Source organism: Colias croceus, chromosome 9 (assembly GCF_905220415.1).
Source record: "Colias croceus chromosome 9, ilColCroc2.1".
NCBI lineage: Eukaryota > Metazoa > Arthropoda > Insecta > Lepidoptera > Pieridae > Colias > Colias croceus.
Window position 1 is genome coordinate 3,971,794 of NC_059545.1, and position 26,313 is coordinate 3,998,106.

The window sequence follows — 26,313 nt, forward strand, 5'->3', positions numbered from 1 at the left end:
TAACTTACGTTTTTTTTTAAATTAATCTTTATTATTATCATAGATGAAATGGCGAAAATTATAGAGACAAATTGATGTGTTTGTAAGTGTGTGTATTTTTTATATTGTTGTTTACAAAATTTATTGTAAGTATATAATATTATGTTGACTTGTGATCAGACGCTGGTTGTGAAACAATATTTTATAGATTTGCCATCAAAACTATCATAATATAAACTTATCTTCCTTAACTACAAGGAATTAGCAAAAATCACCTCACCTAAACTATAAACACAAGAATAGTGCAATATATGAAAGTTGAAAAAGTGTTAGATAGCCCATTTATCGAGGAAGGTTATAGACTATATAATAATATCTTCACGCTAAGACCAACAGGAGTGGAGCACTGCGGGTAAAACCGCGGGGCATAGCTAGTCTTTGATAAAAGATTCTAGTTTGACAATTGATCAAACGGTTCAACCTGTATTAAATACATTTAGATTTTAGAACTATTTAAGGTATACCGGGTGTGCGGTAGCGGCCCATGACACGTTTCAGGCCACAGCAATCAAAGTTGTAATTAGCAGCTAGTGAAACAGCAAATTAAACGTCCTTTCATGTGACAAATTTACGCGAGACTATCGCACAGGGGGTTTATTTGTGAAGCATGCGTTAATGCGTATTTAAATATTATGGGCCGTCTCTACAATGGGCAGTGTTGACGAGTAGAGGCAATCAAGATAGTGTAGAGGGCCTAAATGTCTATGATCGCCCATCGCTGTAATGGGGGCAAACATTGACAATCATTTGTTGTGCCAACGCTACCCCATTGTGAAGAGCCAGGGATTCTGTAAAATTTAGAGTCTTAGTTAACGGAATCTTTACCTTTTGCTTCCATCGTTTTGATAAGAAAGATCGACGTTCGCTGTTTCATCAATTTATATGCAAGTCAAGTCAAGCAAGTTGTTGTCATATCGGCCTAAAAGCTTAAAATCATCATACATCAAAACCCTATTGGATTATACTATGTATATCGTCATATTATATCTAACATAAAATATAGAATATTGGCATCTACCGCTATCTCCTTGATACCAGCATATTTCGCAAGATTTTATTTGCCATTTTATTTCAATAATACTGTAATCTATCCTTATATCTCATAGTAAATACTTGCTTCATAAGCTTACCAACAATAAGATATGCTTAGCTGTACAGTGATTACGTATTCAATTTAAACGGATGCATACATCAGTAGGTACTTGCATAAGGTACGTGATTGACTGTTTCGTCAATAGCCCTATTGTAAACGTCGATATATAATAGTTGTATGCTAAATTCCGAACACAATGTAACGGTAAATAATGTCCATTTATGATAATATATTTAGTTAGGTACTAGTTTTGAAAGATTTGTGGTGTCATGTATCTTATAGAGCCGTTAGTTATCTCATAAATGTACTGGAAGATTTTATTGATTTCATTAATTTTTAGAAAACCATAGTTTGACTCTTCGACATAAAAAAATTTAAAGATGTTGACTTATTTTATAAAAGAACGATTTGATCGCAGAAGGAATACGCCATAATATCAACATCGATGATCGAGGCAGCTAATAACGATTTTTTTTATCCGGCGAAGCATTTTTATAAGGGCCGCGGTAAAGCTAATGATGAATTGTGTTTTCAGTATGATATTATAGAAATCAACAGTGAAAACATTCATGATAATACATTAAAGAAAACGTCTATTACGTCCTTGAACAAATCAACTACAGTAGTCTATATTACATTGTTTAATATGGCTTAGAATGTAAATCTATCTTGCCAGACGCCAGTAAAAGTAAAAATGATCGCGAAACAATTTGTCTAAAAACAAAACTGCTATTAATGACTCAGGCAGAAATAATAACGCTATCGAGTAATTTGAGAATAACACTGCGTACGCGGTCATGTGGACATTTCAAATCTGACGAGGAAATTTGTGAAATTAGATGGCCATCTAGTATTTAGCTGTGGCTATTGGTTTTATGTTTTGTGGTCGTAATTAGGCACGTAATTAAGCAAACAGCGGTGGGTAATTTTGTGGTGACGCTGATAATGTTGTTGCTAATTTCAATTCTGCTTTGGATTCATTTTGCGAATACTCATTCCAATTTATTTGTGCCAATGTTAATTGAAGTTCAATACACTTTTATCGTAAAAATGGTAACGTAATTTATGTACCGATAAGGTAGACTAATGAAATATAATTTATAGTGTTGTCGTTCAATCGAAATAACATGAAATTGCTATAAATTTACTCTTTCTATATCCATTAAACTGTGTTTTTCAACGAATATTCTAAGGATTGCGAATATAAATAATAATTGACGTTGATGTTTATGAAAACGAGAAATCTAGATTTAATCAATTTCATGTAATTCATCAATCTTCAGTTTTATATTATAATAATATGTCTCATAAAACAAAGGATTCACCGACCTTTAACTGTAGTTGCCAATAATGTATGGATGCACTACATTTCTAACTTCTTTTACTAATTAATACATTAGTCATTGGCATAGTACCAGGTTTTTCTTATGATAAAGATAAACAGAAAATATGACGTCTAATAGTAATTGCAAAAGCGTCTAAATTGTGGTCTAAATATAAAGTAATGCTGTTAAATTTCTCACATTATTTTTATTATTTTCTGGATTGGGTGATGACTGACTAAAATCTGAATATATTTCATTATTCATTTGGAAATATGCCAAGAGTTTGTTTGTTTGAACGCACTAATCTCGGGAACTACTGGTCCGATTTGAAAAATTCTTTCGGTGTTAGATAGCCCATTTATCGAGGAAGGTTATGGGCTATATTTCATTACGCTACGGGCAACAGGAGTGGAGACACGGGGGTGAAACCGCGCGGAGCAGCTAGTAATTAATAAAGTTTGCAAGAAAGTTCTGCTTTGTATTGTCTTTTATTATCTTCGTAACAAAATAAATCTATTTTGTTTACATTTGGATTATGTATTTTATTTTAGTATATAGAAAGTAATGTTATCTAGATATTATGATATAAGAATATTATTTTGTTCAACGATTTCAATAAAAAATGAATTGCCTAGTATTATTAATTAGTCTAAAAGTAATTAAAATTAATTACTATATACTTATCACAGTGTTTTAAAATATTACGTAATTGGTAAAAATATTTGAGATAATCTATCTTTATTATTCAAAACATTTTGTTTATAAAGTCTGCTAGTAAAAAGTTAGAGGTAGGTGTATGTTACAGTCAAAACCCTGAACCAGTCAATATCCCTATTGACCGGTTATTAAGGTTCAATATACCTATAGAATTGTATAGAATAATAATTGTTGTCAATTAATTTGTTTCTTCCGAAACAAATAATATTCGGCTATCTCTTTAACCTTTACATCTCATAATCTCGTTTACAAATAACATAGATAAACTTTTGTAATGATAGTAGATACATAGACGCTCTTTTTTAAACTACACATTTAAAAAAGAGCGTCTATGTCGAGCAGACGTGTCAGAAGTGAAACTTCTTTGGCAAAATTCAAAGATATACCAAAATCGTCACCATCACGATGTGACGGTATTGCCATGACTGATGACACGATGGCAATGCATTATCTTGAAATTGTATTCTCAACGTGCCTCAAGAAGTTTCACTTGAAAACGTAAATGACGAAGTTTTAAAAGTAGATATAATTATTATAGTACCGAATCTATTGCTTTTGAGCATGACGTATTTTTATGTATCTATGAACGATCGAGAATTGAATGTTTAAAAAACAATACCTATGTAACGGCTGCGAAACATCAAAATGTTTAACCTGATGCTTTCAGACCTAACTATTTACAGCTAGATTACTCACGCGCTAAAACGAAATGTGAAAATACATTTTTAAGTCGTCATATTTTACACAACTTTCAACAATATTTTAATGTTCCTTTAAAATTCGTATATATTTTTTCCGTTTCATATAAAAAGCAGTTGCGTCGGTGTAATAGAAATCGATATTCTACTGTTTTATGTATTTTTGTTTTGTGTACCAAGAATTCTGTATGATATGTGTGTGTTATAATAATATGTACAATTCTAGTTTGCCATTATATTTCAATGATAATTAATTAATTTGAACCTTAATAAATATGGTAGAGTCTTACATAAATAGACATAACATCCACAGCATATATTTTAAACTAGCTGATCCTCGCGGTTTCACCCCCGTGGCTCCACTCGATATACTAGGTTACCCTATAGCCTTCCTCGGTAAATTAGCTATCTAACACTGAAAGAATATTTCAAATCGGACCACTAGTTCCCGAGATTAGTGCGTTTAAACAAACAAACTCTTCAGCTTTATCGTATTAGTATAGATTAATAATGGTAAAGTCCCGTCAGAAAAAAGTCGTTGTACCTTTTACAATTGATTCTTTTGGGCAGTTATTAAGAAAGCTGGGTTAAATCTTGTAATTATTTTCCAATTATGTGAACATTTTTTTGTTTTATAATATAATTTAATAACAATCTCAGTATCCTTCAGACCTTAAAAAGAGAATTCCACGAATTTTTATTTTTAGTGAACGTACTTTCTTACTTTACTATTCTCAAGTGGAAGTAGATAATTAAAAATTTAATTAATATTCCTCTAGAGTCTAGACGATACAAAATATTATTTACTATTTATTTAAATAATTTCATACAATTACGTTTAAGTACTGGATAATTAAATGAACATTTACAAATCAACCAATTGGTTCAGTGACCCGTATTTTATACGCTCGTTTGATTTCATTGCCTTTATTCTTATTCATTGAAATGTGATAGATTTACATTTTCTTTACAGTATATTTTAGTATTTTAGTGGAACAAAAATTATAATATTTTAATGATCGAGCACGTAAAAATAACGGATTTTGTACTACAACTTTTATTGATATAATACTGCATTTTATTGATATTCTAATAAGCAAATACAATAAATGTTATAAATAACATGCTTTCTCTTACCTTATGAATTTTAACAAGCTTAATTAAATGCCAGAACTCAAACCGAAAAAATATTTATTCAACTTTTTAACAAGAGCTTTTGAAATGTCGTTCGGTTAAAGGTACGCATATGAATCAATTTATTTGATTTAAATGTTAAATAACATTTTGTTTTACGTACATAGGGAAAATCATTAAAATTATAAAGAAAAAAAATAAGCAACCAAATTGTACGCCTATAAAGAAATCAGTCTGTGGCTCTACATAATAAAACAATAAAATATTCTATAATATAATATTATAATAGGTAGGTACATGCATATGTTATTACTATATACCGAAGACCCTTAAAATGAAATAAAAGCACGTGCTTAGTATCAAAACATCCTTTTAACCCGATGAAAGGCGTCGATCGTTACGCAGCGAAACTTTTTCAATATCATCTCGATAACAATAGCCTCCTTTTTATTTCGCCCACCCGTATTGAATTTATCCTCAGATAATGATATCAATACATCTCAAGCGATTTAAGCGCTGCAGACCAAAAAAAAATCACATCCACAATGCACTTTTCTTTTCAATATCTCATATATCTAACGACAGTACGAAAATACATGTATCGTCCCATATTCTGGATCATCTCGTCGCGTATTCGAACCAAACTGGTATCTAAATCGGAGGGTGAAAGTCTCTTTTTCCGTATCTGATGGAGCGGTTTGGAAGGGCGGCCGTCGCGAAAGCCACGTGCATCACAACTTGCGTTTAGTTCTTCACGAACTGTGTGGGAGGTTAGTACGTTACATGTATAAAATGTTTCCTTAGTGTCATGCGCTTTATCGTAAGCGATTTCGCCGCGGTCGAGGGCCACGTGATTTTGACAGAACTCTGAAACACCGGTTGATATGACGGTGTGTTGTGAGTGTATCGATAACAATTAGCCAATGTTTTGAATGATGTTCAAGTGATTTGAGGATATTTCAAGTGTACACGATTGTTTCAATGATGGAGAGCGCTCGGTACGTATTTGATTGTTTATTGATTGGTATCACTTTCTTTGTTACGCTCTTGGGTTACAATGGGAAATAGAATTAAATGTTTGCGAGCGTTTAATCGGTTTATTGTTTACTATTATCTATTAGACTTTGTATTAAATTGTACACGTGTAGTTTAAATTAAACATAATTTTCTAAGATAGAGCTTTCTCTACATTAGAAAATTATGTAGTAATTTTCAGATGTATATTTAAATACAGTAGCTTATTATAATATTGATAACAATTCAATATTAATGAACGTTTTCGAATAAGGTGGCTCATCCTCATTGTTTATAGACAGATATCTTCTGCGCATGCTCGTTACTATGTCAACAAACTTTGCACTTAGATATAGCATGTATAAATAAATAATTAATTATTACCTAACATTATCTGGACCATACAATTTGATTCTACAATTACACCCTTAATCTCTTTGTGTGTACATGTTTTGATGTTATATTCTACATACAAATATATTTATTACCTGCTTTCGTTTTCATAATTTTCTTTAGTCTAGTTTATTCTTTCCTTTACCTTTAATTTCTTTCTTTTCTATATTATAACTTCTAATTTGATATATTTCCCTCCTCACTAGATATGTATAAATAATTCATACCCTTCGAACAATAGAGAATTATTAACAATAGTTTTGGTGATTTATTACTACCGCAAGAAATGTTTTGTATTCATTGTCTTAACTCGCTTTTTGCGTACATCCGAAATTACATAATTTGCATATAAATGTTGAATTAGATTGTTTTTTGTTCCGCCTAGTTTGAAATATGAAAAATCAGTGCTAATCCTTCTCACACTTACGGCTCTATGATCTATAGGTGTTTGATTATTTTACATATTTTATTAAATACTAGCTACGCCCCACGGTTTCACCCGTATAGCTCTGTTCCTGTTGGCCATAGCGTGATGATATTATATACTTTCTTGTAATATAATAAGTAGGCTATCTAACACCGAAAGAATTTTACAAATCGGACCAGTAGTTCTTTAGATTATCGCGTTCAAACAAACACACAAACTCTCACGAAAATATATTCAATTAAAACTAATTAATTGCTACACTCATTTCAAATCTGTAAAGATTATTTTACCGATCGAATACACCGCTTTGAATAATTATGTTAATTTAAATTATTTTCCAAACTAATTAGATTATTCTATACCAATTAATTTATATTACGTAAGTTGCTAGTAAAACATTTCTTATTACCGTCATACTTGGGCTTATTATAGTAAGCTTTTATTTATATATTCTAGTATTATAGTTTCATTTTAGAAAGTATTATTTTTTTTTTGTACAGCATAGTTAGGGTTCCGTACCTCAAAAGGAAAAAACGGAACGCTTATAGGATCACTATGTTGTCCGTCTGTCCGTCCGTCCGTCCGTCTGTCAAGACCCTTTTTCTCAGGAACGCGTGGAGGTATGAAGCTGAAATTTATATCAATTACTCAGATCTACTGTCCCTTGAAGCTGTGAAAAAATCAAACTTCTAAGCCAACGTAATCAAAAGATACAGCCGTTTATGCCGCAAATTTTCGACACTTACAAGGGAATCAAAACCTACAGGGTGCTTCCCGTGAACTCAGAATCTTGAAATTTGGTACGAAGCAACGTTACGGCATTACGTTAGCATAGATAAAGGAAAAATTATGAAAACCATAAATTTTTTGTTACATCACATATTATTATCTAATATATATTTTTTTAATAATTTTAAACTTACTACCCATTTCCTCATAAACGCGTAGAGGTATTAAATTGAAATTCATACCAAATTATGGTATTAAATACGTAAGTAGTATATAGGTATTAAATACGGAACCCTCGGTGCGCGAGTCCGACTCGCACTTGGCCGGTTTTTTTTATTTTCATTATAGATAGTTGTAAGTACAACTGTTTATGGTTTCTGTATCATATTTGGATGTGTTTTTATTCTTTGTCTAATGTTTGGTATAATGTGTCCTTGAAAATATCACGTTACTATTATCAATGATGATAATATGATAATTTACTACGTAAAAATGCTTTTATTCCATATTTTAATATACCTACTCAAAAAGGGGGAGTTACAAATGTGTATCTGTTCACATTACTTAGTTTAAAACTGGTCTATGGACTATGATATACCTACCTATTAATAGTATATATACTAATATTATATTATATGGAATTAAATAACATTATGGATGGAAGGTAATTGTACCTACATATATGTATATAATATGTTTGCCCTTTCACGAAAAAAAAGAGTGTGTGTACTTATGTACACGCGTTAGAAGTTATACTTCTTTGGCGTATGGAAAAAAATACTAGAATATACAACTTGAACATAGTTATCAATTTTCATACCACCTACAACTAACTTCATGCTGTTAAATTTAGGTGTCGGTGTACGCGCGCATCGTAAAAATTCTTTCTCATCATTTTTCTCCATCGCGCCAAAAGAAGTATAACTTCAAAAACTTTATAGAAATATAGGTATATCAGAATGATCCATAAGCTAAAAGAAACTTGATTTTGCCTGCGGGTTCGTCCGCGGGTGAAACCGCACGGCATAGCTAGTATATTATTTTATATATAACATCAACATATGAATAGTTTAAAGTGATATTATATTATTACTTAAAACAGTATTCTTCAGTTATTTTCATCATGTTTTCTACTGAACATATAACAAACCTTTGATCTATTATATCCGGGGTTTTAATCTTGACCCATCGCCCTATAAGCTTACATACTATTATCCTAAATAATTTAGTTGCAATTTAATGAGGGTCGAGAATCATTAGGCAGAAGGATCGAAGGACCGCGGCAGACTTCGTAATTTAGTACCTACGAAATCTTTGCAAATTTTCTATGACGTCATACAGTTTCTTATTTAGCAGCTCTGTTTTGAAATTTGATATTTGGTTTTAAAGCATTCAAATGCTTTATGAATGAACTTTATTGAAGGGCTCGAATCCCGCCTCGTGGCAGAATTTTTCTATTATTTGAAAATATCTCAACTCAGTTGTGTTTTTGAATTTTGATAATTATAAATATAATAATTAAACTACGTATATACCTATACGTAGTTTAAAAAATCATAAATCATACAAATCCTAAAGGAAATATAAAAATAATACTTTGAATCGAACTTCAAATTTCAGAGCTTCTAATGGAATGTACTAAAAAATTAAGCAGCAATCAAAAAGGAAGATTTTCCTTTGTTCATTAAACAGTAGTTATGTTTTATAGCCCTATAATGTCAGCACTTGTGTCGCCTGCACTAGTTCCATGTTATAATACGGATATTGGATCGGTGTCGTCATCTGTACAGTTTCTCACAAGTCAGTTATATTGAAACTAACAGTTTTGAAATTAAAATGATATATTATACTTAAGGAAATTGAACGTCGCCATTAATGAAAAATGTTTATTACAAGAATACGAAGATTATTTCATTCATTTCTTAAAATTTCTACGTAATTTTAAGTATAATGTTGGTTGGAACACCAAGTAACATAATTATTATAATAAGTATTATGTTATTTTTTTGCATATGGCTCAACTCTTACACTAAAACGTCGTTATTTCTTGTTTGTTCATCTACAATAACAAGCTCATTGCTCTTTTCCGACCGCCAAAATAAATATTTTTCACACTAGTACTATGCTCGTGTCGAATTTAATTGCAATCGCAAATATTTTTTGACAGACTCAAATCACACATTATTTGTAAAATTACAGTAGGTACTTTTTATATTGCTTACAAATCTTATGACTACAATATTTTATTTCTTAAGTATCACAGACAATATAATATCTACTATAGGTAATCTTTAGTTTTTTTTTAATGTAGAGACGTGACGAGTTTTTAAAGCAATGTAGTATTTTACTGTAGTTATTTCTTTCTTTTTATATATTAATAGCTCTATTAATATATAAAAATATATAAAAAAATTGTCACTTTGACGCGGTAAAAGTTACAAATAAAACGTGCCATGACGTCATATTTGCAATACGATAAGTCGATTTACGCGCATTAGCAGCTTTGAAAAATGGGTGGCCGTTTATAAGTAGGATGAAAATTAATCGTTTCCACAAGGCCTTTGCAGTCAAGGTAGGTTAACGACCTTTCACGCTAATAACGTTTTTATTAATCAAATAAAACACTCTATATTTCACGGTGTATTCGTAAGTTATATTTGCAATAGATTCGTACCCGTGTTTACAATTCTTGACTCTTGAGATCTTTTGAAAGAAAATACGTGTGTATAAAATAGAATCGATTGATGTTTTTCCTCATATTTGTCAAAGGTTATCGCCCTGAACTCAAGGGTTTTCTTGTGGAACAAATAACGTATGAAAAAGGGTACGTTAAAAAGGTAAGTCTATGAAGATGAATCAAGTGTTTACAATTTGTTCTAGACGCTTAATATGAGATGACAAGATATTGATAATAAAGGATAATATACGTGAAGCAACTGACAGTAAATAATTAAACCCAAGGGTTCTGTCTGGGCGGTACCTACCAGAGTTTAATTCATCTTCAGATATCTATAAACCAATATAGTTATACCTAGTACCTACGGTTTGTTGCGTAATTTAAGTAATAAATTGTATTATTAAAAACTAATTGGATATTTTGTTTTCGAGAAAATATTAGCCTGTATTTTATCTTATTTCTAAAACAAATTGAAAAGCCCACGCAAAATTATACAATTACATTATAAAGACTCTTTTGAAAGAGCCATTTCAACTCATTCTGTATAATTACAAAATTTTCTCGAAACACTATTACATTCTTGTAATAACGTTTTTTAATGTGATCTTTGATCCGATGTCTCCTACAAGCGTGTGACTAATCAAGTATTATAGATTTGATTACTTTAGTTATTACTGTTTGAAAAAACGTATCGGATGAAATCGAAAATGTTGATTAAGGATTACATCTCTGTTTGCTTTTGAATGCCATTGACATTGTGTGGGTGTATATGAACTGAACGAATTGTAGTAATAGCGTAAAGTAAACATTACAAATTAGTTCGTGATGTTTTCGTTAATTTTAGAAAGGTTCTCTTAATATCATAATATCTATCAGAACTATGTTACATTTTTTGATAAATGTATTATTTATAGGTTCAATGTTACCACACAATATGCCTATAAAATGTATTAGAAACAAAGGTGTTGTCGATGAAGTAATATTGAGTGAACTTATTGTCTTTTCGCTATAGATTTCCAGTCTATCCTTTTAATACAAAAATGTAGGAACGAAATAAATGAAAACCAAATGTTTGTAATTCACAAGTTCCTTATACACATACTTCAACACGGCAATCAAACGTCTACAAATAGGAAATGAGAACCTCAATTTCGTATGAATTTTTATGCTTTAACGAATTTTAATGAGCGCCCAAATGAGATGAGTCAGGTGCCTCAGATGGCGACCCTACGTGCTGCGAATACTGCAAAAACGTTCACGTTACATCGATAAAAGAACGTTATGAAAATTTAAATATAATATGACCCACTTTATAGTAATGGACGTTTCCGAACGAACTTAAAATAGTGCGCGTAAATCATAGGATGCGCTTCATTGGACTATTTTTAATGAGTCGGGGGACTTCTAATGTGCGTTTTTCATACTAATGACGTGTGGTTTGTATTTTAGTGTGTTAATTAACTGTTTGGAATATATTAGAGGATAAATCTATACTTATCTATACTTATTTTTAATAATATTAAAAAGCTGAAGAGTTTGTTTGTTTGAACGCGCTAATCTCAGGAACTAGGTGTTACATAGCCTATTTATCGAGGAAGGCAATAAGCTACACGCTAAGACCAACATGAGCGGAGCAATACTGATGAAACCGCGGGGCTCAGCTAGTATTATAAAATATATAATAGCGCTTTTGTTATAGGATTATGGGTATATTTAGGTTTAGATCGAACATTTCTATGATTTTCCTATAACTAAACAATCATTTTGTGAAAGTGTGAGTCTATTATTGGCTGTTATTTTATTATGAATTCCTTATAATTTCAAGTAATACAGCATGAAATAAAGTCTTTGTTCCATTATTTCTTGTCTTAATTAGCTCTGCGACCCAAACAGAGTGTAGGCTTCGCGACTCGAGTCTATTATTTTCAAAAGCTAATAGTTTTACATTTTATAAGTAAATATTCTTTGGTATTTATTAATAGATATATTTCGAAAACTCTACTTTTCTAATTATAAGCAAAAAAATAATTATTAATATTATATTAGATATTCCTTACAATTAGATATTATCATTTATATATTTAATGTATTAACAGGCCGATTTTTCAATCCTTGGTTAAAATTTATCCGTCCAATAAAGTATTACACGAACATTTTAAAATGTCACCTGTAAACTGTCATATACGGACAATTAGAATACATTTTTGAAATGGTAGTTTAATACACTTCTATTCGATGAATAAGTTTTAACCAAGGATTGAAAAATCAGCCCTTAATTGAAAAATAAACTTTTATCATTTCACGACTTTGTCAGAACACTTGCTTATTTCAGCTTAAAGGTACCTTCAACTAAGAAAAATGATAGAGAATTACGTTTTGTGAAAACAAGCGAAGTGAGATAATTCAAATCTTCATCTTGTTAAATGGGTGTAAGGGCTTCGAGCTTTGAATTTTGAGTTCCCCCGAGTGGAGTAAAGTTTTAAGTCATAACAAGGAGGTAATAAGAGGTAATAACGCTTCTGTGACGAACGACGTCGCGTGATATACATAGCTAGTTATATTGGAGTTTTATTGTTTGGTTTTTCATATTATGTAACGTTGTTTTCACGAATGTTGTGTATTGAATTCAACGGTAATTAAGTGTTCACATATACATAGCTATTAGCTAAGAGGCCTTGTATAATATATATTTTATCATACGTTTTCTTGTTTGTCTTTTACTAGTAATAACGTTCTATAAAAGAAACTATAATACATCAGAGCATTATCTTTCTACGTAAGAAACTTTGAAATCGGTTGAGTAGTTTTTGTCCAGAATAATAATAATCATCTTCACATAACAAAAAAAAAACTCACCATAAATGGAGAATACTTTTGTATTTATCAATTAAATATGTGAGAATATAATACTATCCTGACATCCATACTAATATTATAAATGCGAAAGTAACTCTGTCTGTCTGTCTGTTACTCAATAACGCCTAAATTACTGAACCAATTTGCATGTTTGGTATAGAGATATTTTGTTACCCGAGAAAGGACATAGGATAGGTTTTATCCCGGAAATCCTACGGGAACGGGTTTTCTTTGTAAACGCGGGCGAAACCGCGGGCGCAAAGCTAGTATAACAATAAATAAATAAAATGTGCGATATAATATGACAATTATTTTACGACGTTTAAATTACATTATTTGGTACACATTTAAAATTATAAAAAGTATTCAAAGTAAATAGGTGTTAAACTAATGAAAACATAACATGTTACGTATTCGTAGTTACAAGAGAAAAATGGTAACTATAATATTATATAGTTTATTCTATACCATTTTTCCATGTATAAAAAAAGACGGGTTGCACTCCGGGAGTGCCGGCAGAAGTGAAAACTTGATTATTAACGTTCAGCATGTTTGATATTTTGGAATGGTATCCGTCTTACGCATGGAATATAAGGGCTCAAAAAAAAAAAAAAACATCCGTCTTACGCTTTTTCGATCAGGCCACGTGTCCTGACGCGAGTTTAAGATTTTATACCCAACGCCGCTAAAGAAGTTTTCACTTCAAAAACATAAAAAATAATATTACATTTGGTGTTAATTCATTCTAAATTATAATTTTTTTCCGCAAACATAACATAAAAGCTATATCATAAAGCATATCTATTTAGTATAGTAGCTAGTTTCCCTCATTAGTTCTCTGGCTAGGAAAAATGTGCGGAAAATTTTGAGATACTCATACTTTACTTATGTTACCAGCTACCACAAGTAGGTCATGTGCATTGTGGCCGCGTTGAATTATTAAAGTAGAACAAAACATTTCTTATAAAAAACGTGCATAAACTCGTAGAAAAGAACAACAAAATATGCAAGAGGCAATCCGTAATGAAGCGAAGAAAAAGGAAATTTTCAACAGAGCAAATTATATTGTTGCGTCGCAACTACGCTGCTTCCAACTTTATACTGCAATTATAATAAATAACACTTGAAAACTAAAATGTTTTATTAATATCAAACAGATTTTATATTTGCTAAGTAGATGTGTAAGATAAATGATTCAATCTGTCTATTTTATTATCAAAAGTTCTTCGAACGCGTGAGTAAGCTAGCGAAACACAAAGTGTAGGCAATGAGCGTCACAGCGTTCGGTCATCGGTAAGTTTGATTCATAAACAAGATGAACTGAAGCATTTGCGCAAATAGTTTTATGGCTCAGTACAAAAATGTCAGACCACGAAACAGGACCGTGACGTGCATACCTTTTTAATTATCCCAGTTCAATGCCTCCGTTTATTTCAGGAATGTTTTCGCGAACATTGACTCTAGTTATGATTGTAAATATGCTGAGGCATTTTCCATCGGCTATTAATCATTTGGAATCGGTTCCTGGGTTTGGTTCATTGATCTAGTTGTATAAGTAAATTATTTCCGTACACAATTAGTCTTCACGGCGCGCGCTAATATTTTGTAGGAAAACGCCCATTGTGTTCTTAGCGTACAAAAAGTTATAAATACGTTCATTATATTTATTGGCTACTGGGTAATCAAATTAATTATAAGATGATACACAAATTTTATATAACCTTGTCCTTGTGTTCGTTTGATACATATATTTATTAGCGTAGATGTTACTAATGGTACGGGAGCTACCAACGTTTTAAAAAAAGTCATTTTAGTATAGTTGGGTTTTTGATATGCTGTTTCTCTTGCTATTTCGGTTACAGTCCGGGCTGTCTGGCTGGCGGTAGTGGTTGCGTTTATTAGTGCGCATCTTATCTGCACAGGAAGATATACTTAACTTTAGTCATTTTTTAACGCGTAATTTTTAATCTTTTGCCTTTAGATAAATCCATCAGACATATTTTTTTTATTGCAAGACGTTTTATTCGTTGTTAAATGGGTGCCATACGCAATTTTTTATTTAAAATAATTAAAATGTCATCGAAATAAGTGAAATTACATCAACATGAGTCCGCTTAAAAAATAAGCAACTAATAACTTTATTACTTATATTATACTATCCTTTTTTAATACTTATATTAAATAATTAGTAAACTAATATCTTTAATAGATGCTTTCATATTTATTACACTTTTGGGTATTAATATGAATTTGATGATATGTATTTGGTTTTTATCAAGTTTACATTTAACGTCCTATTTGAGGTTCGTTGGGAAAAGGAGGCACCATGGTAGATTGTTGCAAAAAATTGTAAATAGTAAAATGAATATTATATATAGTATATGTAACACAGTGATTACTTATCCTTCACGGGGACTCATGTTGATGGAATTTCACTTATTTCGATGATATTTTAATTATTTTGAAATAAAAATTGCGTCTGGCACCTATTTAACAACGAAAAAAACGTCTTGCAATAAAAAATGTATGTCTAATGGATCTATCTAAAGGCAAAAGATTAAAAATTATGCGTTAAAAAATGACTTTAAATTAAGGATATTTTCCTGTGCAGATAAGATGCGCACTAATAAACGCAACCACTGCGGCCAGCCAGACAGCCCGGACTGTAACCGAAATAGCAAGAGGAACAGCATATCAAAGAACCAACTATACTAAAATGCTCACTTGTCAACGTTGCTACCTCCTAGAATATAAAGCAATTGATTATTTGCAAATTAATTATTAATAAATTTCTTTCTAATAATATAAAGACAGTAAAATAGTAATGCTTTCGATACATGTAATTCCAAATGAAGCCTGATACTAACGTACTTTAAATGTATCTGGCTTATTAATTAAAAATGATATTATCTAACAAACGGTCCATAAAATCTCCATTAAAATTATAATAACAAAATTTATTTCATTAACCTTTTCAACGTCTTCACGAACAATTTATCTCAAATATGTATCATCAATAAGAAAGTTGAGACTGTAATTAAATGCAATCATTACGTTGAATAAGTATTAATTATTTATACGCCTACTTGATTTGAAACACATTATACTGCATCCCACGCGTTCATGTCAAACTTCTGTTATGCGGGCTACTCACATCCCTGCAGCAGGGGCAATATTGGAATTTCACCCTTAATTATGATGTGTATTAGCAAGCAGGGGCAATTTAAACCGGCAACTCACCTACCTGCAGCAGGGGTAATATTGGAATTCACCCTTAATTGTGATGTGTATTGGCAAGCAGGGGCAATTTAAACTGGCAACTCACCTACCTGCAGCAGGAGCAATATTGGAATTTCACCATGTGATGTGTATTGGCAAGCAGGGCCAATTTAGAGAACAGCTGAAATTGCCCCGACCGCCGTGCAACTGAGATTGTTCCAATTTTGCCCCTGCGGCAGGTACGTGAGTAACCGGCTTATTATATTAATATTCTATCAGATTTGATGCGTTTATGTAAATATTTTATTAAATGTGGGCGCCATTGAAAGTGTGTGTGTATTGATAGCTATTTTCGGTCTCATTATCAAGGATTAAACTATTGGTTTGAGATTTAATTATGTTAAATCGGTAGGTAGTGAGGTTAATGGTAGAATGAGTGAAGGAACTATAATACGTAGTTAATCTGGTTCATAACATGATGTGGCTCATTATAATTCGGTTTATTGACACAATTGGTTTTCAATGTTAAATCCAATTTGGAATATAGTAAAATGAATACGATTTATGTCGTGAAGGAAAGCTTGTGAAATTATGATATTATATAAACAAGTCTAACCAGAGTTTGAGTCGCACACGCTGATCTTATTTGAACTTTTATTTATAGTTTTTGGTATTATTTAAAATAAGCCCACAATCTTAGATTAGGTAATTAAATTTTAAAACCATTTGTCTATTTGTCAAAAAAGCTCGCAAACTTACTGGTGAAGACAAATAATATCAAATTGTTTATATAAAATAATCGTTGTGTAAGAAACGATCGTGTACCACATAATTTATTACCAAGATACAAATTGAAATATTTAGGTTATTGTGTTAGTGATAACGACTGCTCTCTCCAATTTTATCATCACGAGGACGTTTGCTTATCGCCGCATAACTAATACGAGAAAAAGCTTTTGCAAAACAAAAGTTGAATATAAATTACTAATATTTGAATAATTTATTTAATTATTTATCTTTGACTTATAGTACAAAACATACCAACACGCACAACGACAGTACAATAAAATAATAAAATCATAGGTACTACGTTACATAGGGGAGATCTTTATGGAGTTACTAACTACTTTGCAGGAAAAAATACGCAACTGAGGAAGCTTTGTGTTCCAAGTTAAACAAGTACAGGATTGCGAAAGATGCGGGTTACAACCTCTAATTAATTGTTAGAAAACATTTGTTTCGATTATGAACTAATTCGAAAGCCTTCCGGGGCATTTACAACATTTACAACACAAAATATGCACTTCGTGTTTGAAGGACAGTGAAACGATTTATTTTATCACAGTTAAATGATCGATGCAAAGATTTTGAGTCCATAACAGAACTACTAAACTATAAACCCTACTGAATACCTATTTACCATATTTAACAATTTCTTAAACGTGTATCGGTTTTATTTCACAGTGAAACAGGTTGGCATTAAATAATTTATGGAATCTCAAGTATAAAATACAATACAAAACTTTAATTTATCACTATTACCATGACACTCCTTATTTTATTAATGTGCATACATTCACTGCATAGAGTAAATAAAGAATGACAGTTTATTTAAACTTATAGGCGTGCCGCTGTATAGGTCGGTCATTCACGCATCAGATGTAGATTTCTTATTAATAGATTATAGTTTAAGAGCTAGTGAAGAAATATTATTTTAAACACGTACTGTTTAATACGATAAATTCACATTGAGATATTATTTGTGTTTCGTTTTATTGTATATCAATATCACTGCCCTATAGATGTAAAACATTGTTTGATGTGCGATGAAATATAATGACTGAATATGAATTTAAATTGAGTTTAATTAAGAACATGAGAATATAGTAAAAAAAACGACGTGTGACATTCGGGGACTGCCGCTGTAAAGCTTCATTGCATGCTACGCCTTCAAGCCACACCTCCGCCCGTCGGAGTGGGGAGCGTGAGGTTTTTTCGTTACGGAATTTCTCGATTCGGTCCCCGCGCTCAAGGCCCGCAATAGAAGCTATGCAATAGCTTAATACTTAAACAGTAAAATGTAAGTTTTAATTGTACTTTAAATATATGATTAAGTCGTAATTAATTTAAAAATTCAAAACGTACAACGTATCTTACACTTTAATGAACGAATTTCCGATCTATTTTAGATTAAGTCAATATGGGAATGTTATCAGGAACTATGATGAGTTCTTAGTTTTATCAGCATTTTTTGAATGTGTGTTTGAATTACAAAACAAATACCAAACATTAGTTAACGGTATTTAATATATTATGTAAACGTAAGTATATGTAAATAAATATCACATTTTATGGTCTCAGAATGGTCTACTCAAAATAATAAAAAAGGTATATTAGCTAATTTAATCTTTTCAGTTATATAACAAGAAACGTAAAAGGTATATAATAAAGGAATAATGGCTGATCACCTACTTGTCCCTAAAGAAAATCGATCAGTGAAACAGATGTATGCATAATGCATCTGCCCCTTACCCCACTACGGGGACACGGGACTTCACATAAGTAATGTATTTCAAAAGATCGAACTACTTTTAATTTACTCCTGTACATTACAAAGAGATATTATAGTACCTATAGCCTATAGCTATACTTCTGTATTTGGTCGGTTTATCTTTACGGGTAAATACAAGTTCAGCCTTTTACTACCAGATTGGTACTTATCGATACCTAAAGAGAGTGATTCTATAAATAGTTTTAAGAGATAAAATGATTTATTCAAGCGTTGAAGACGAGTAGGTACATTTTATTTGGTCGTTTTATTTTTAGCGTCTTAATTATCGAGGTTATAAAGGCTATATGAAAATACCGGGTGTATTAATAGTTAATACTCATAATAATGAGAAGCTTTTTAGTCGTATTTCTCGTTGTTTTGAGTTAGATTTTTTATACGTTTAAAGAATTGAATTTGATAATTGTGGTCGATACTATATCGATAAAATAGTTCCCGAAATCAAAAATTTGTACATATTATTGAAATTATTAAGAGCTCGAACGCATTTTGAGGTAATTTATGAATGCTTATTCAAAAGAGCTGCGGTAAAACGGTGGCAAAGAGATTCCTTAACATGACAAGATGTGAGCTGTTCAAAACGAGTAAAATATACGAGGACATTCTATTAAGCGGACGTAGATAATTTGTAACTTCTTAGTCAGCGTCAATTAAACCACGAGATTTTAGATATTTTCAGGAATCGTGTGCTTGTAGTTTTAATTAATCTTCGTCAAGATAGCCGAGTAAATGCTATTAAGTTTTATGCGTTTATAAGATGAGTCACTCACGAATGTGAAAATAAATGGTCTTAAAATATGAGCGCTAATACGGTCCATTTGTAAGCATAAGTAGTTCACATAATAAAGGCCTTTGATTCAAAGTTAAATTTAGCCAATTTATACTTTCCTCAATTTCTTCTGTAGAATTCATATTTGCCTTTTAATGACGATTCATTGAGTTCGATCTTCGTATAATTTATAATGAAACAATGCTCTTAATTTTGATCTGTTTTCGAGAATTGAATCTTGCCTTCGAGCCTATGTTCCGTGTAGTCCTTTTCCGATGTGAGCTGGTCCAATTCGTACCAAAATAATTTACACATTTACCTACCTAAAAAACGTGTAACGGTAGTAAGTATATTTTTAACATTTTAGGATTCATATAATATATTAAAAGCATTAAAAACTCAACAAGTATGATTAAGATACGTCATTACTCTCAGATTGAGTTATTCCATTGCAGATATATCTCATTTCCACTTCAGTTAATTCTCCGAACAATCTAAATATCATTTTCCTCGATTGAAGTAAATAAATATCAACTGCAGTGATTCCAGTAAAAGTAATAATATATTTTACTGTCAAAGGTCAGAATGTGATTGAAATGAAATTGATTTATTGCCCGAGATGATAAAATTTATTTTATTATCCGTGGCTTTTAATTTCGTTTTTTAGTGTTAAGAGTGTAGATTACCCGTCTTTTTTTTTTTTAATTGGCTAGACTCATCAACAATAATTAAACCAAAAACAACGTCTGCAATGGGTGATTTACTGTCAAAGAACTGCAACTTCAAAGGTTCCAAATTTTAGGCTTTCTCACGTCTGCCCTAAATTGTTGTTTCTTTGCACATTTATAATTGCCTCCCATTAAAAATAGTCCCAAAATGCGGAGTAAAACAGCATTTATAAGATAGTACGGTGAAATGGTAAGTATAAAATCGAAATTCCTACGTAATATTTAAATTAGTTATTTGTGAAGTACTTACACTACACTTAACACTATAAAATTAGAATAAAAACTAATACATTTTAAAAATTAACATAAATCTTTTCCACTTAATTTTATCGCAGAAACCTTGTACCTTTTGTATCAACTATCAACTCTATAATATATCAAAATAGAGCGTTGTTAAGTACCTATGCAATTTATAAATTATCCGTAATGTAAAACAATATAATACGTATTTTATCATAATTATTGTTTTTTATTACAGATAATTTATAATATTTAATATCTATACATATAATAAATCTGTAGAAGGGTCAATTCTGTACATTGAAAATATTGAAAAAATAAATAGCAGGGGGTGTTACTGGATCGATACCAAACCCAAATATGTGATTAAAAAAATTTTTGTCTGTCTGTCTGTCTGTCTGTCTGTATGTTCAGGCATCACGTGAAAACTAAGGGTCCGATTTCGATGAAACTTAGTATAATTATACTTTATTATCTTGGGCATAAAATAGGATACTTTTTATCCCGGAAAAATACGTAGAAAAAAAATAAATCTTAACTTTTCTTAATTTTTCCGCGCGGACGGAGTCGCGGGCGGAAGCTAGTTTATATTATTTATAATATAATTGATAAATTTAAAAATAATTATTCAATTAACTATATAATATGTGATCTGTGGAATATAGAGACTATGAGAATGTTTTTAACTTATCTTTAGGAAGTCAGGACGTTCTTTAAATAATTAGATTTTGTGCGTGCCCTTTTAAAGCTCTCATTCAAGAAGTTAGTCAAGACACTGATACTGAGTGGCGCATTGCAACAGAGTACGAAACTAAATTGAGTCAGTAAAGAAACGTTGAGCAAACAAACCAAGTTTCTTGCTTATTAGGTTTCAGGAGCAAAAAATTTATTTAGAATTATGGACTTTGTAACTAAGTTTTTAGTAGTGTTTGTTAGGAAATTGATAAATTGTAAAGTTGATAAGTTATTGTAACTGACAATATTTTTATACTATAGATTTGGTATCCTTATGGCCAAAGAATTGGTAGCGTTACATCATGATAATCTTTAGATAATAATATTTAGTGTGAGAATTGACTATATAAAAATAAAAATGTGGCGTAATGCTGTGAAAATTTACTTTTCATGTTTTGTATTTTATATTAGGTACCTACTAATATTATTATTATTTTTATGACACGGAACAGATTCAGCATAGTATAAAGTGAAATTGCGTTTTTATTATGTAAAACAAATTTAACAATTAATCACGGGATCTGTTTTATAGCAAATTATCAAACCGCAGGTGCTATAAAAATCAGTTTAAACAGATTTATGGGTCCAGTAAAATAGCTTTAGTTACGTGGAAGCTAATAACTGTGAAGACAGTTTGCGGTGAGCGGTTTTATCATGAACTATTAAATCTACCTCCATGTCTGCAGAGGAAAAACATTTACCTAATATTATATAAAAAATCTAATTCGACACATCAGTATTTAGTAAATAGACAGGTTCGTCATAATATTATCAAAAATACAACAAAACTTTATTTAAGGCGACTACACCACCGAAACTAGCGCCCCCCCAACATTTTATTTTTTTACTCCTAAACCAGATCAAATTTAAAAAATCTAGCTCGGTACTTTGCTAGTATATTACTTGTAGTATTTTTGGTATTACTTTTCATTATTTACCGAATGGTAAATTAGGAGAACTTTTGATTACCGCCAAAAGTGGCCACTTTTGGCGGTAATCAAAAGTTCTCTAGAATAATGAACAGTTAGAATAGTGAAAAGTAATACCAAAAATACTACAAGTAATATACTAGCAAAGTACCGAGCTAGATTTTTTAAATTTGATCTGGTTAAGGAGTAAAAAAATAAAATGTTCGGCGGCGCTAGTTTCGGTGGTGTAGGCCTCTTAATTCATAACTACAAATCTTTGATGAATATAAAAAGAGCGTATATGCCGAGCACACGTGTCAGAAGTGAAACATCTTTGACAAGATTCAAAGATACCAAAATCGTCGCTCTACTCCATAACGTGACGGTATTTCCATGACCTTGAAATTTTACTCTCAACGCACCAGAAGAATTTAAACGAATGAAATAGAATGAACAAAGTCAAGGCATATTTCTGTGTTAAAGATTTTACTAAAGTTCCATTAATTAAATTGAATGCAGAAAGTGTGGAAAGTCTTGTTTCAACAAACATAATTATAGTCAAACACTTTACCCAGTTGTAATAAACACTAACACTTTCTAGCACACAGTTTGCTAAAATACTTGCAAGTAATTCATTTGATATCTCTCATATCACTTCGACCATCAGTACTAAAATAAATATTAGCATCTCAATATTTATGCTGTAAATAATGACGGAGCTAGTTTCATTACAAATTCAAATTGGTTCTCTAGGTAAAGACGATGGTTGGAGACAAGACAAATTGTTTCACGAGAACTGCTTTTAATGAAATTTTGCTAATACTTTAATTCTGGGAAAATTCCTCGTCACCAAGCTAATAATTATCAGTTATTACTGTTGAGTGTCAGATTTATTAGTGTTGGAATGAAGTATGTTTTCCTTCGATACCGAGATTATAGATAACCAACCTATATTATGTTTTATCAGCTAAATTATAGCTACTCATAATGCAAGGTTTTAAACAAGCTTTATAAAACGATCGATTATAAACTATAAACCAACTTTAAGAAAAGGAAAAGGCTCTCAATTCAACTGTATTTTTTTTGTGATCGGTACCTCTCGATATGATCTTTTTTTTTTGTTTGACTGCTGGTGTCTTCTGATTAGTTTCATTTTAATTTAGTTAAACTTTAAATGTTTATCCTTTTTTATTTTATATATTTGTTTTGTTATATTTTTATATATGCCTCCGACCAGTTACTATAATGAATTAGGTTTAATAACATTTCATATGTAGCTTAATAAACTAGTTTCAAAATAGTAATCTGAGCCAGTTGTAACTAAGCTGCTACTGCTCTATTTAATATTGAAACAGTTTAACATTTGATTAAAATGACATTAATAAAGTGCCAACTAATCTACGATACTGTAAAATACGTCGTGTCAACGGATAGATTAAATACTATTTATTTATTTACTAGCTGTGCTCCGCGGTTTCACCCGCAGTGCTTCGCTCCTGTTGGTCTTAGTGTTATGATATAATAGCCAAATTGCCTTCCTCGATAAATAGGCTATCTAACACTGAAAGAATTTTTCAAATCGGACAGTAGTTCTTGAGATTAGCGCGTTCAAACAAACAAACTCTTCATCTTTATAATATTAGTATAGATAATAATTTATACAGTGTTTTCTTATGTTTGATTTCACGCGAGTATTATACACTTAAAGGAGAAAGGCTTAAGGGTTAAATAAATAATAACACAATGGATAAATCCTGTTTAAAATCCGTTAAAGTCACTCTAAAAGAATTTATTAAACCACACAATGTTAATTGTACAGTCTTCAAGAAATTAATAATTGCGACCTTATTAGGAAAAATCGAAAAAGATAATTATTTAAATTGTATTTGTTTATAGGGAAGCTGTTTTCGTTATGAATATAGCTTCTAAAGGGCCACTAGAGATTGACGCAGACACGTCTGAGGAGGCAGACCTAGTTTTCGGCTGTCATATAAAAAGATGGAGTACTACTTAGGCGAACTCTTGAAATAAATATTATAAGGATATCTTTACCATTTCTTTCTTTATTTCTTATTTATAAATTTTCGTACTTCTAATAATTATGAATTCTATGATGTTTTGGTTTTCGTTTGTTTGGAAAATATTTGTTGTTTACTTTATAAATGGTTATCGTCTAAAGATGTACCTACGTAGTAATTTAGTGTTTGTTTAAACATGCATAATTATTTTAATTACATCTTCTTTATAAAATAAATACATGCCTAATATTATATAACTATTTTATCCATATATAACGAAGAATATAGAGTTACATACATATTGATAAAAAACAACTTGTAGATCAAACAACAGACATATTGTTACCATTTATAGATAATATTCAAATTCATAAGAACAAAGGTTAAAAGGAATACCTACAAGAGTACGTTTAATAAATGTTTCAGTAGATTCCTGTTCCGTTGAATCCGAGGCGTTGATAGAAATAATGTTAACTGGATAAACCGATTTATTATCTATTTCTGTTTTGTTTGTAAAGACGATTACAGATCTATTTTTATTCGTTTTCCTGTGGTAAATGATAAAAGGGAAGTGAATGAAGCAATGATAGTGGGATTAGCATAATCGATTTTTCGTTTGAAAACATAACATGAGAGTTAAATTTAGTACTTACATTAGGTATTAGGTAATTGTGTTGAATGAAATGAATGAATATAGTATTGTTGCTAGAATGCTAAATACCTACTTAGTTTATTACCCACCGTAAGGAATATCAGTGCATTTTCAATCCATACTTAATATTATAAATGCGAAAGTAACTCTGACGTCTGTGTGTTACTCAATCACGCCTAAACTACTGAACCAGTTTTCATGAAATTTGGTATGGAGATATTTTGATACCCGATAAAGGACATAGTCTACTTTTTATCCCGGGAAAATGACGCAATCCCGGAAATTCCACGGGAACGGGAACTATGCGGGTTTTTCTTTGACTGCACCTAGTAAATTTATAAAATTTAATCGTAACTGACTGAATAAATTACTTTCTTCTCTATATCGGTTTCTAGAAATACGAATCCGTTTCTGCTATTAATACAGAACCTAAAAAGCGTTAAACCTTTTACTGGTTGAATATTTTCCATTGTTTATCTCAAAACAAAATCGTTTCAGGATTGCTATTTAAAAAGGGAACCTAGACCTCATTTACATACCTAGCGGAGCGGCCTTTGTCTTTAAAGTTGCAATTAATTATTCCATTTTATGTAAATTGTTGCTGAGACGCGTTCGTTCGGACCGGCCCGCCGCGCCGCCGGTTTGTTACACTCAAGCGTGTGATAGTTTGAATTGTATGCAACCCGACCATAGATGTGTTATAAACTAGATATAACTAGACCGTACATATTAAAATGGAATTTGGCAGTCAGTATGTTACATTAGTAAAAATAAAATAGTGCTTTTTTGACGTAAGAATTTCCTAAGGAACTGATCACAGCCTATTATTATTGTTAAATAAGACAATTAACTGTTTATTGAGAGATTGGAATGGAAATTAGCACGAAATTTTGGGATCCATTTGCTTGATATAATATTATTTAAATCGATAAAATAAATACATTTAAAATAAAGGACATATTTACCAAAATGAAAAATCGAATCAATTTGAATTCTTTACTGTGTTGATATAGGTCAACATTACAGAAGATCCCTTTGTATTATTAATAAGCAAGTAATAACATACACCAAAAGCTGGTTTCTTCGTGAAATAATAATGAAATCTCCGCAAAGCCTTCTCAAATTCCGGGCATTATTATGGTGGTGACCCGAACATTATGGAAAGGAAAATAATATTATTTTCCATGGCTCATTTGTAATTTAAGAGTATATTCTATAATATACCAATCTTTACAAAATTGCACAGTTAATACCAATGTTATGTAAAATTAAAGGAATTTGCAAGTATATATAGTACTAGAGGTCCGCCCCGGCTTCGCCCGTGGTACATATTTCGAAATAAAAGGTAGCCTATGTCCTTTCTCGGGTATCAA

General features: G+C 31.1%; 1 protein-coding gene across 3 annotated transcripts in view; it reads left to right on the forward strand.

The window, feature by feature from the left end:
* Positions 1 to 5,772: 5,772 nt before the first annotated feature.
* LOC123694666 (collagen alpha-1(XV) chain-like) overlaps positions 5,773 to 26,313 on the forward strand; it is a 142,583-nt gene continuing 122,042 nt past the window's right edge. For all 3 annotated transcript variants that reach the window (XM_045640160.1, XM_045640162.1, XM_045640161.1), the window contains exon 1: positions 5,773 to 6,004. In XM_045640160.1, coding sequence (XP_045496116.1) covers positions 5,988 to 6,004 — 17 coding nt within the window. In that variant the 5' untranslated portion in view covers positions 5,773 to 5,987. The remainder of the gene's footprint in view (positions 6,005 to 26,313) is intronic.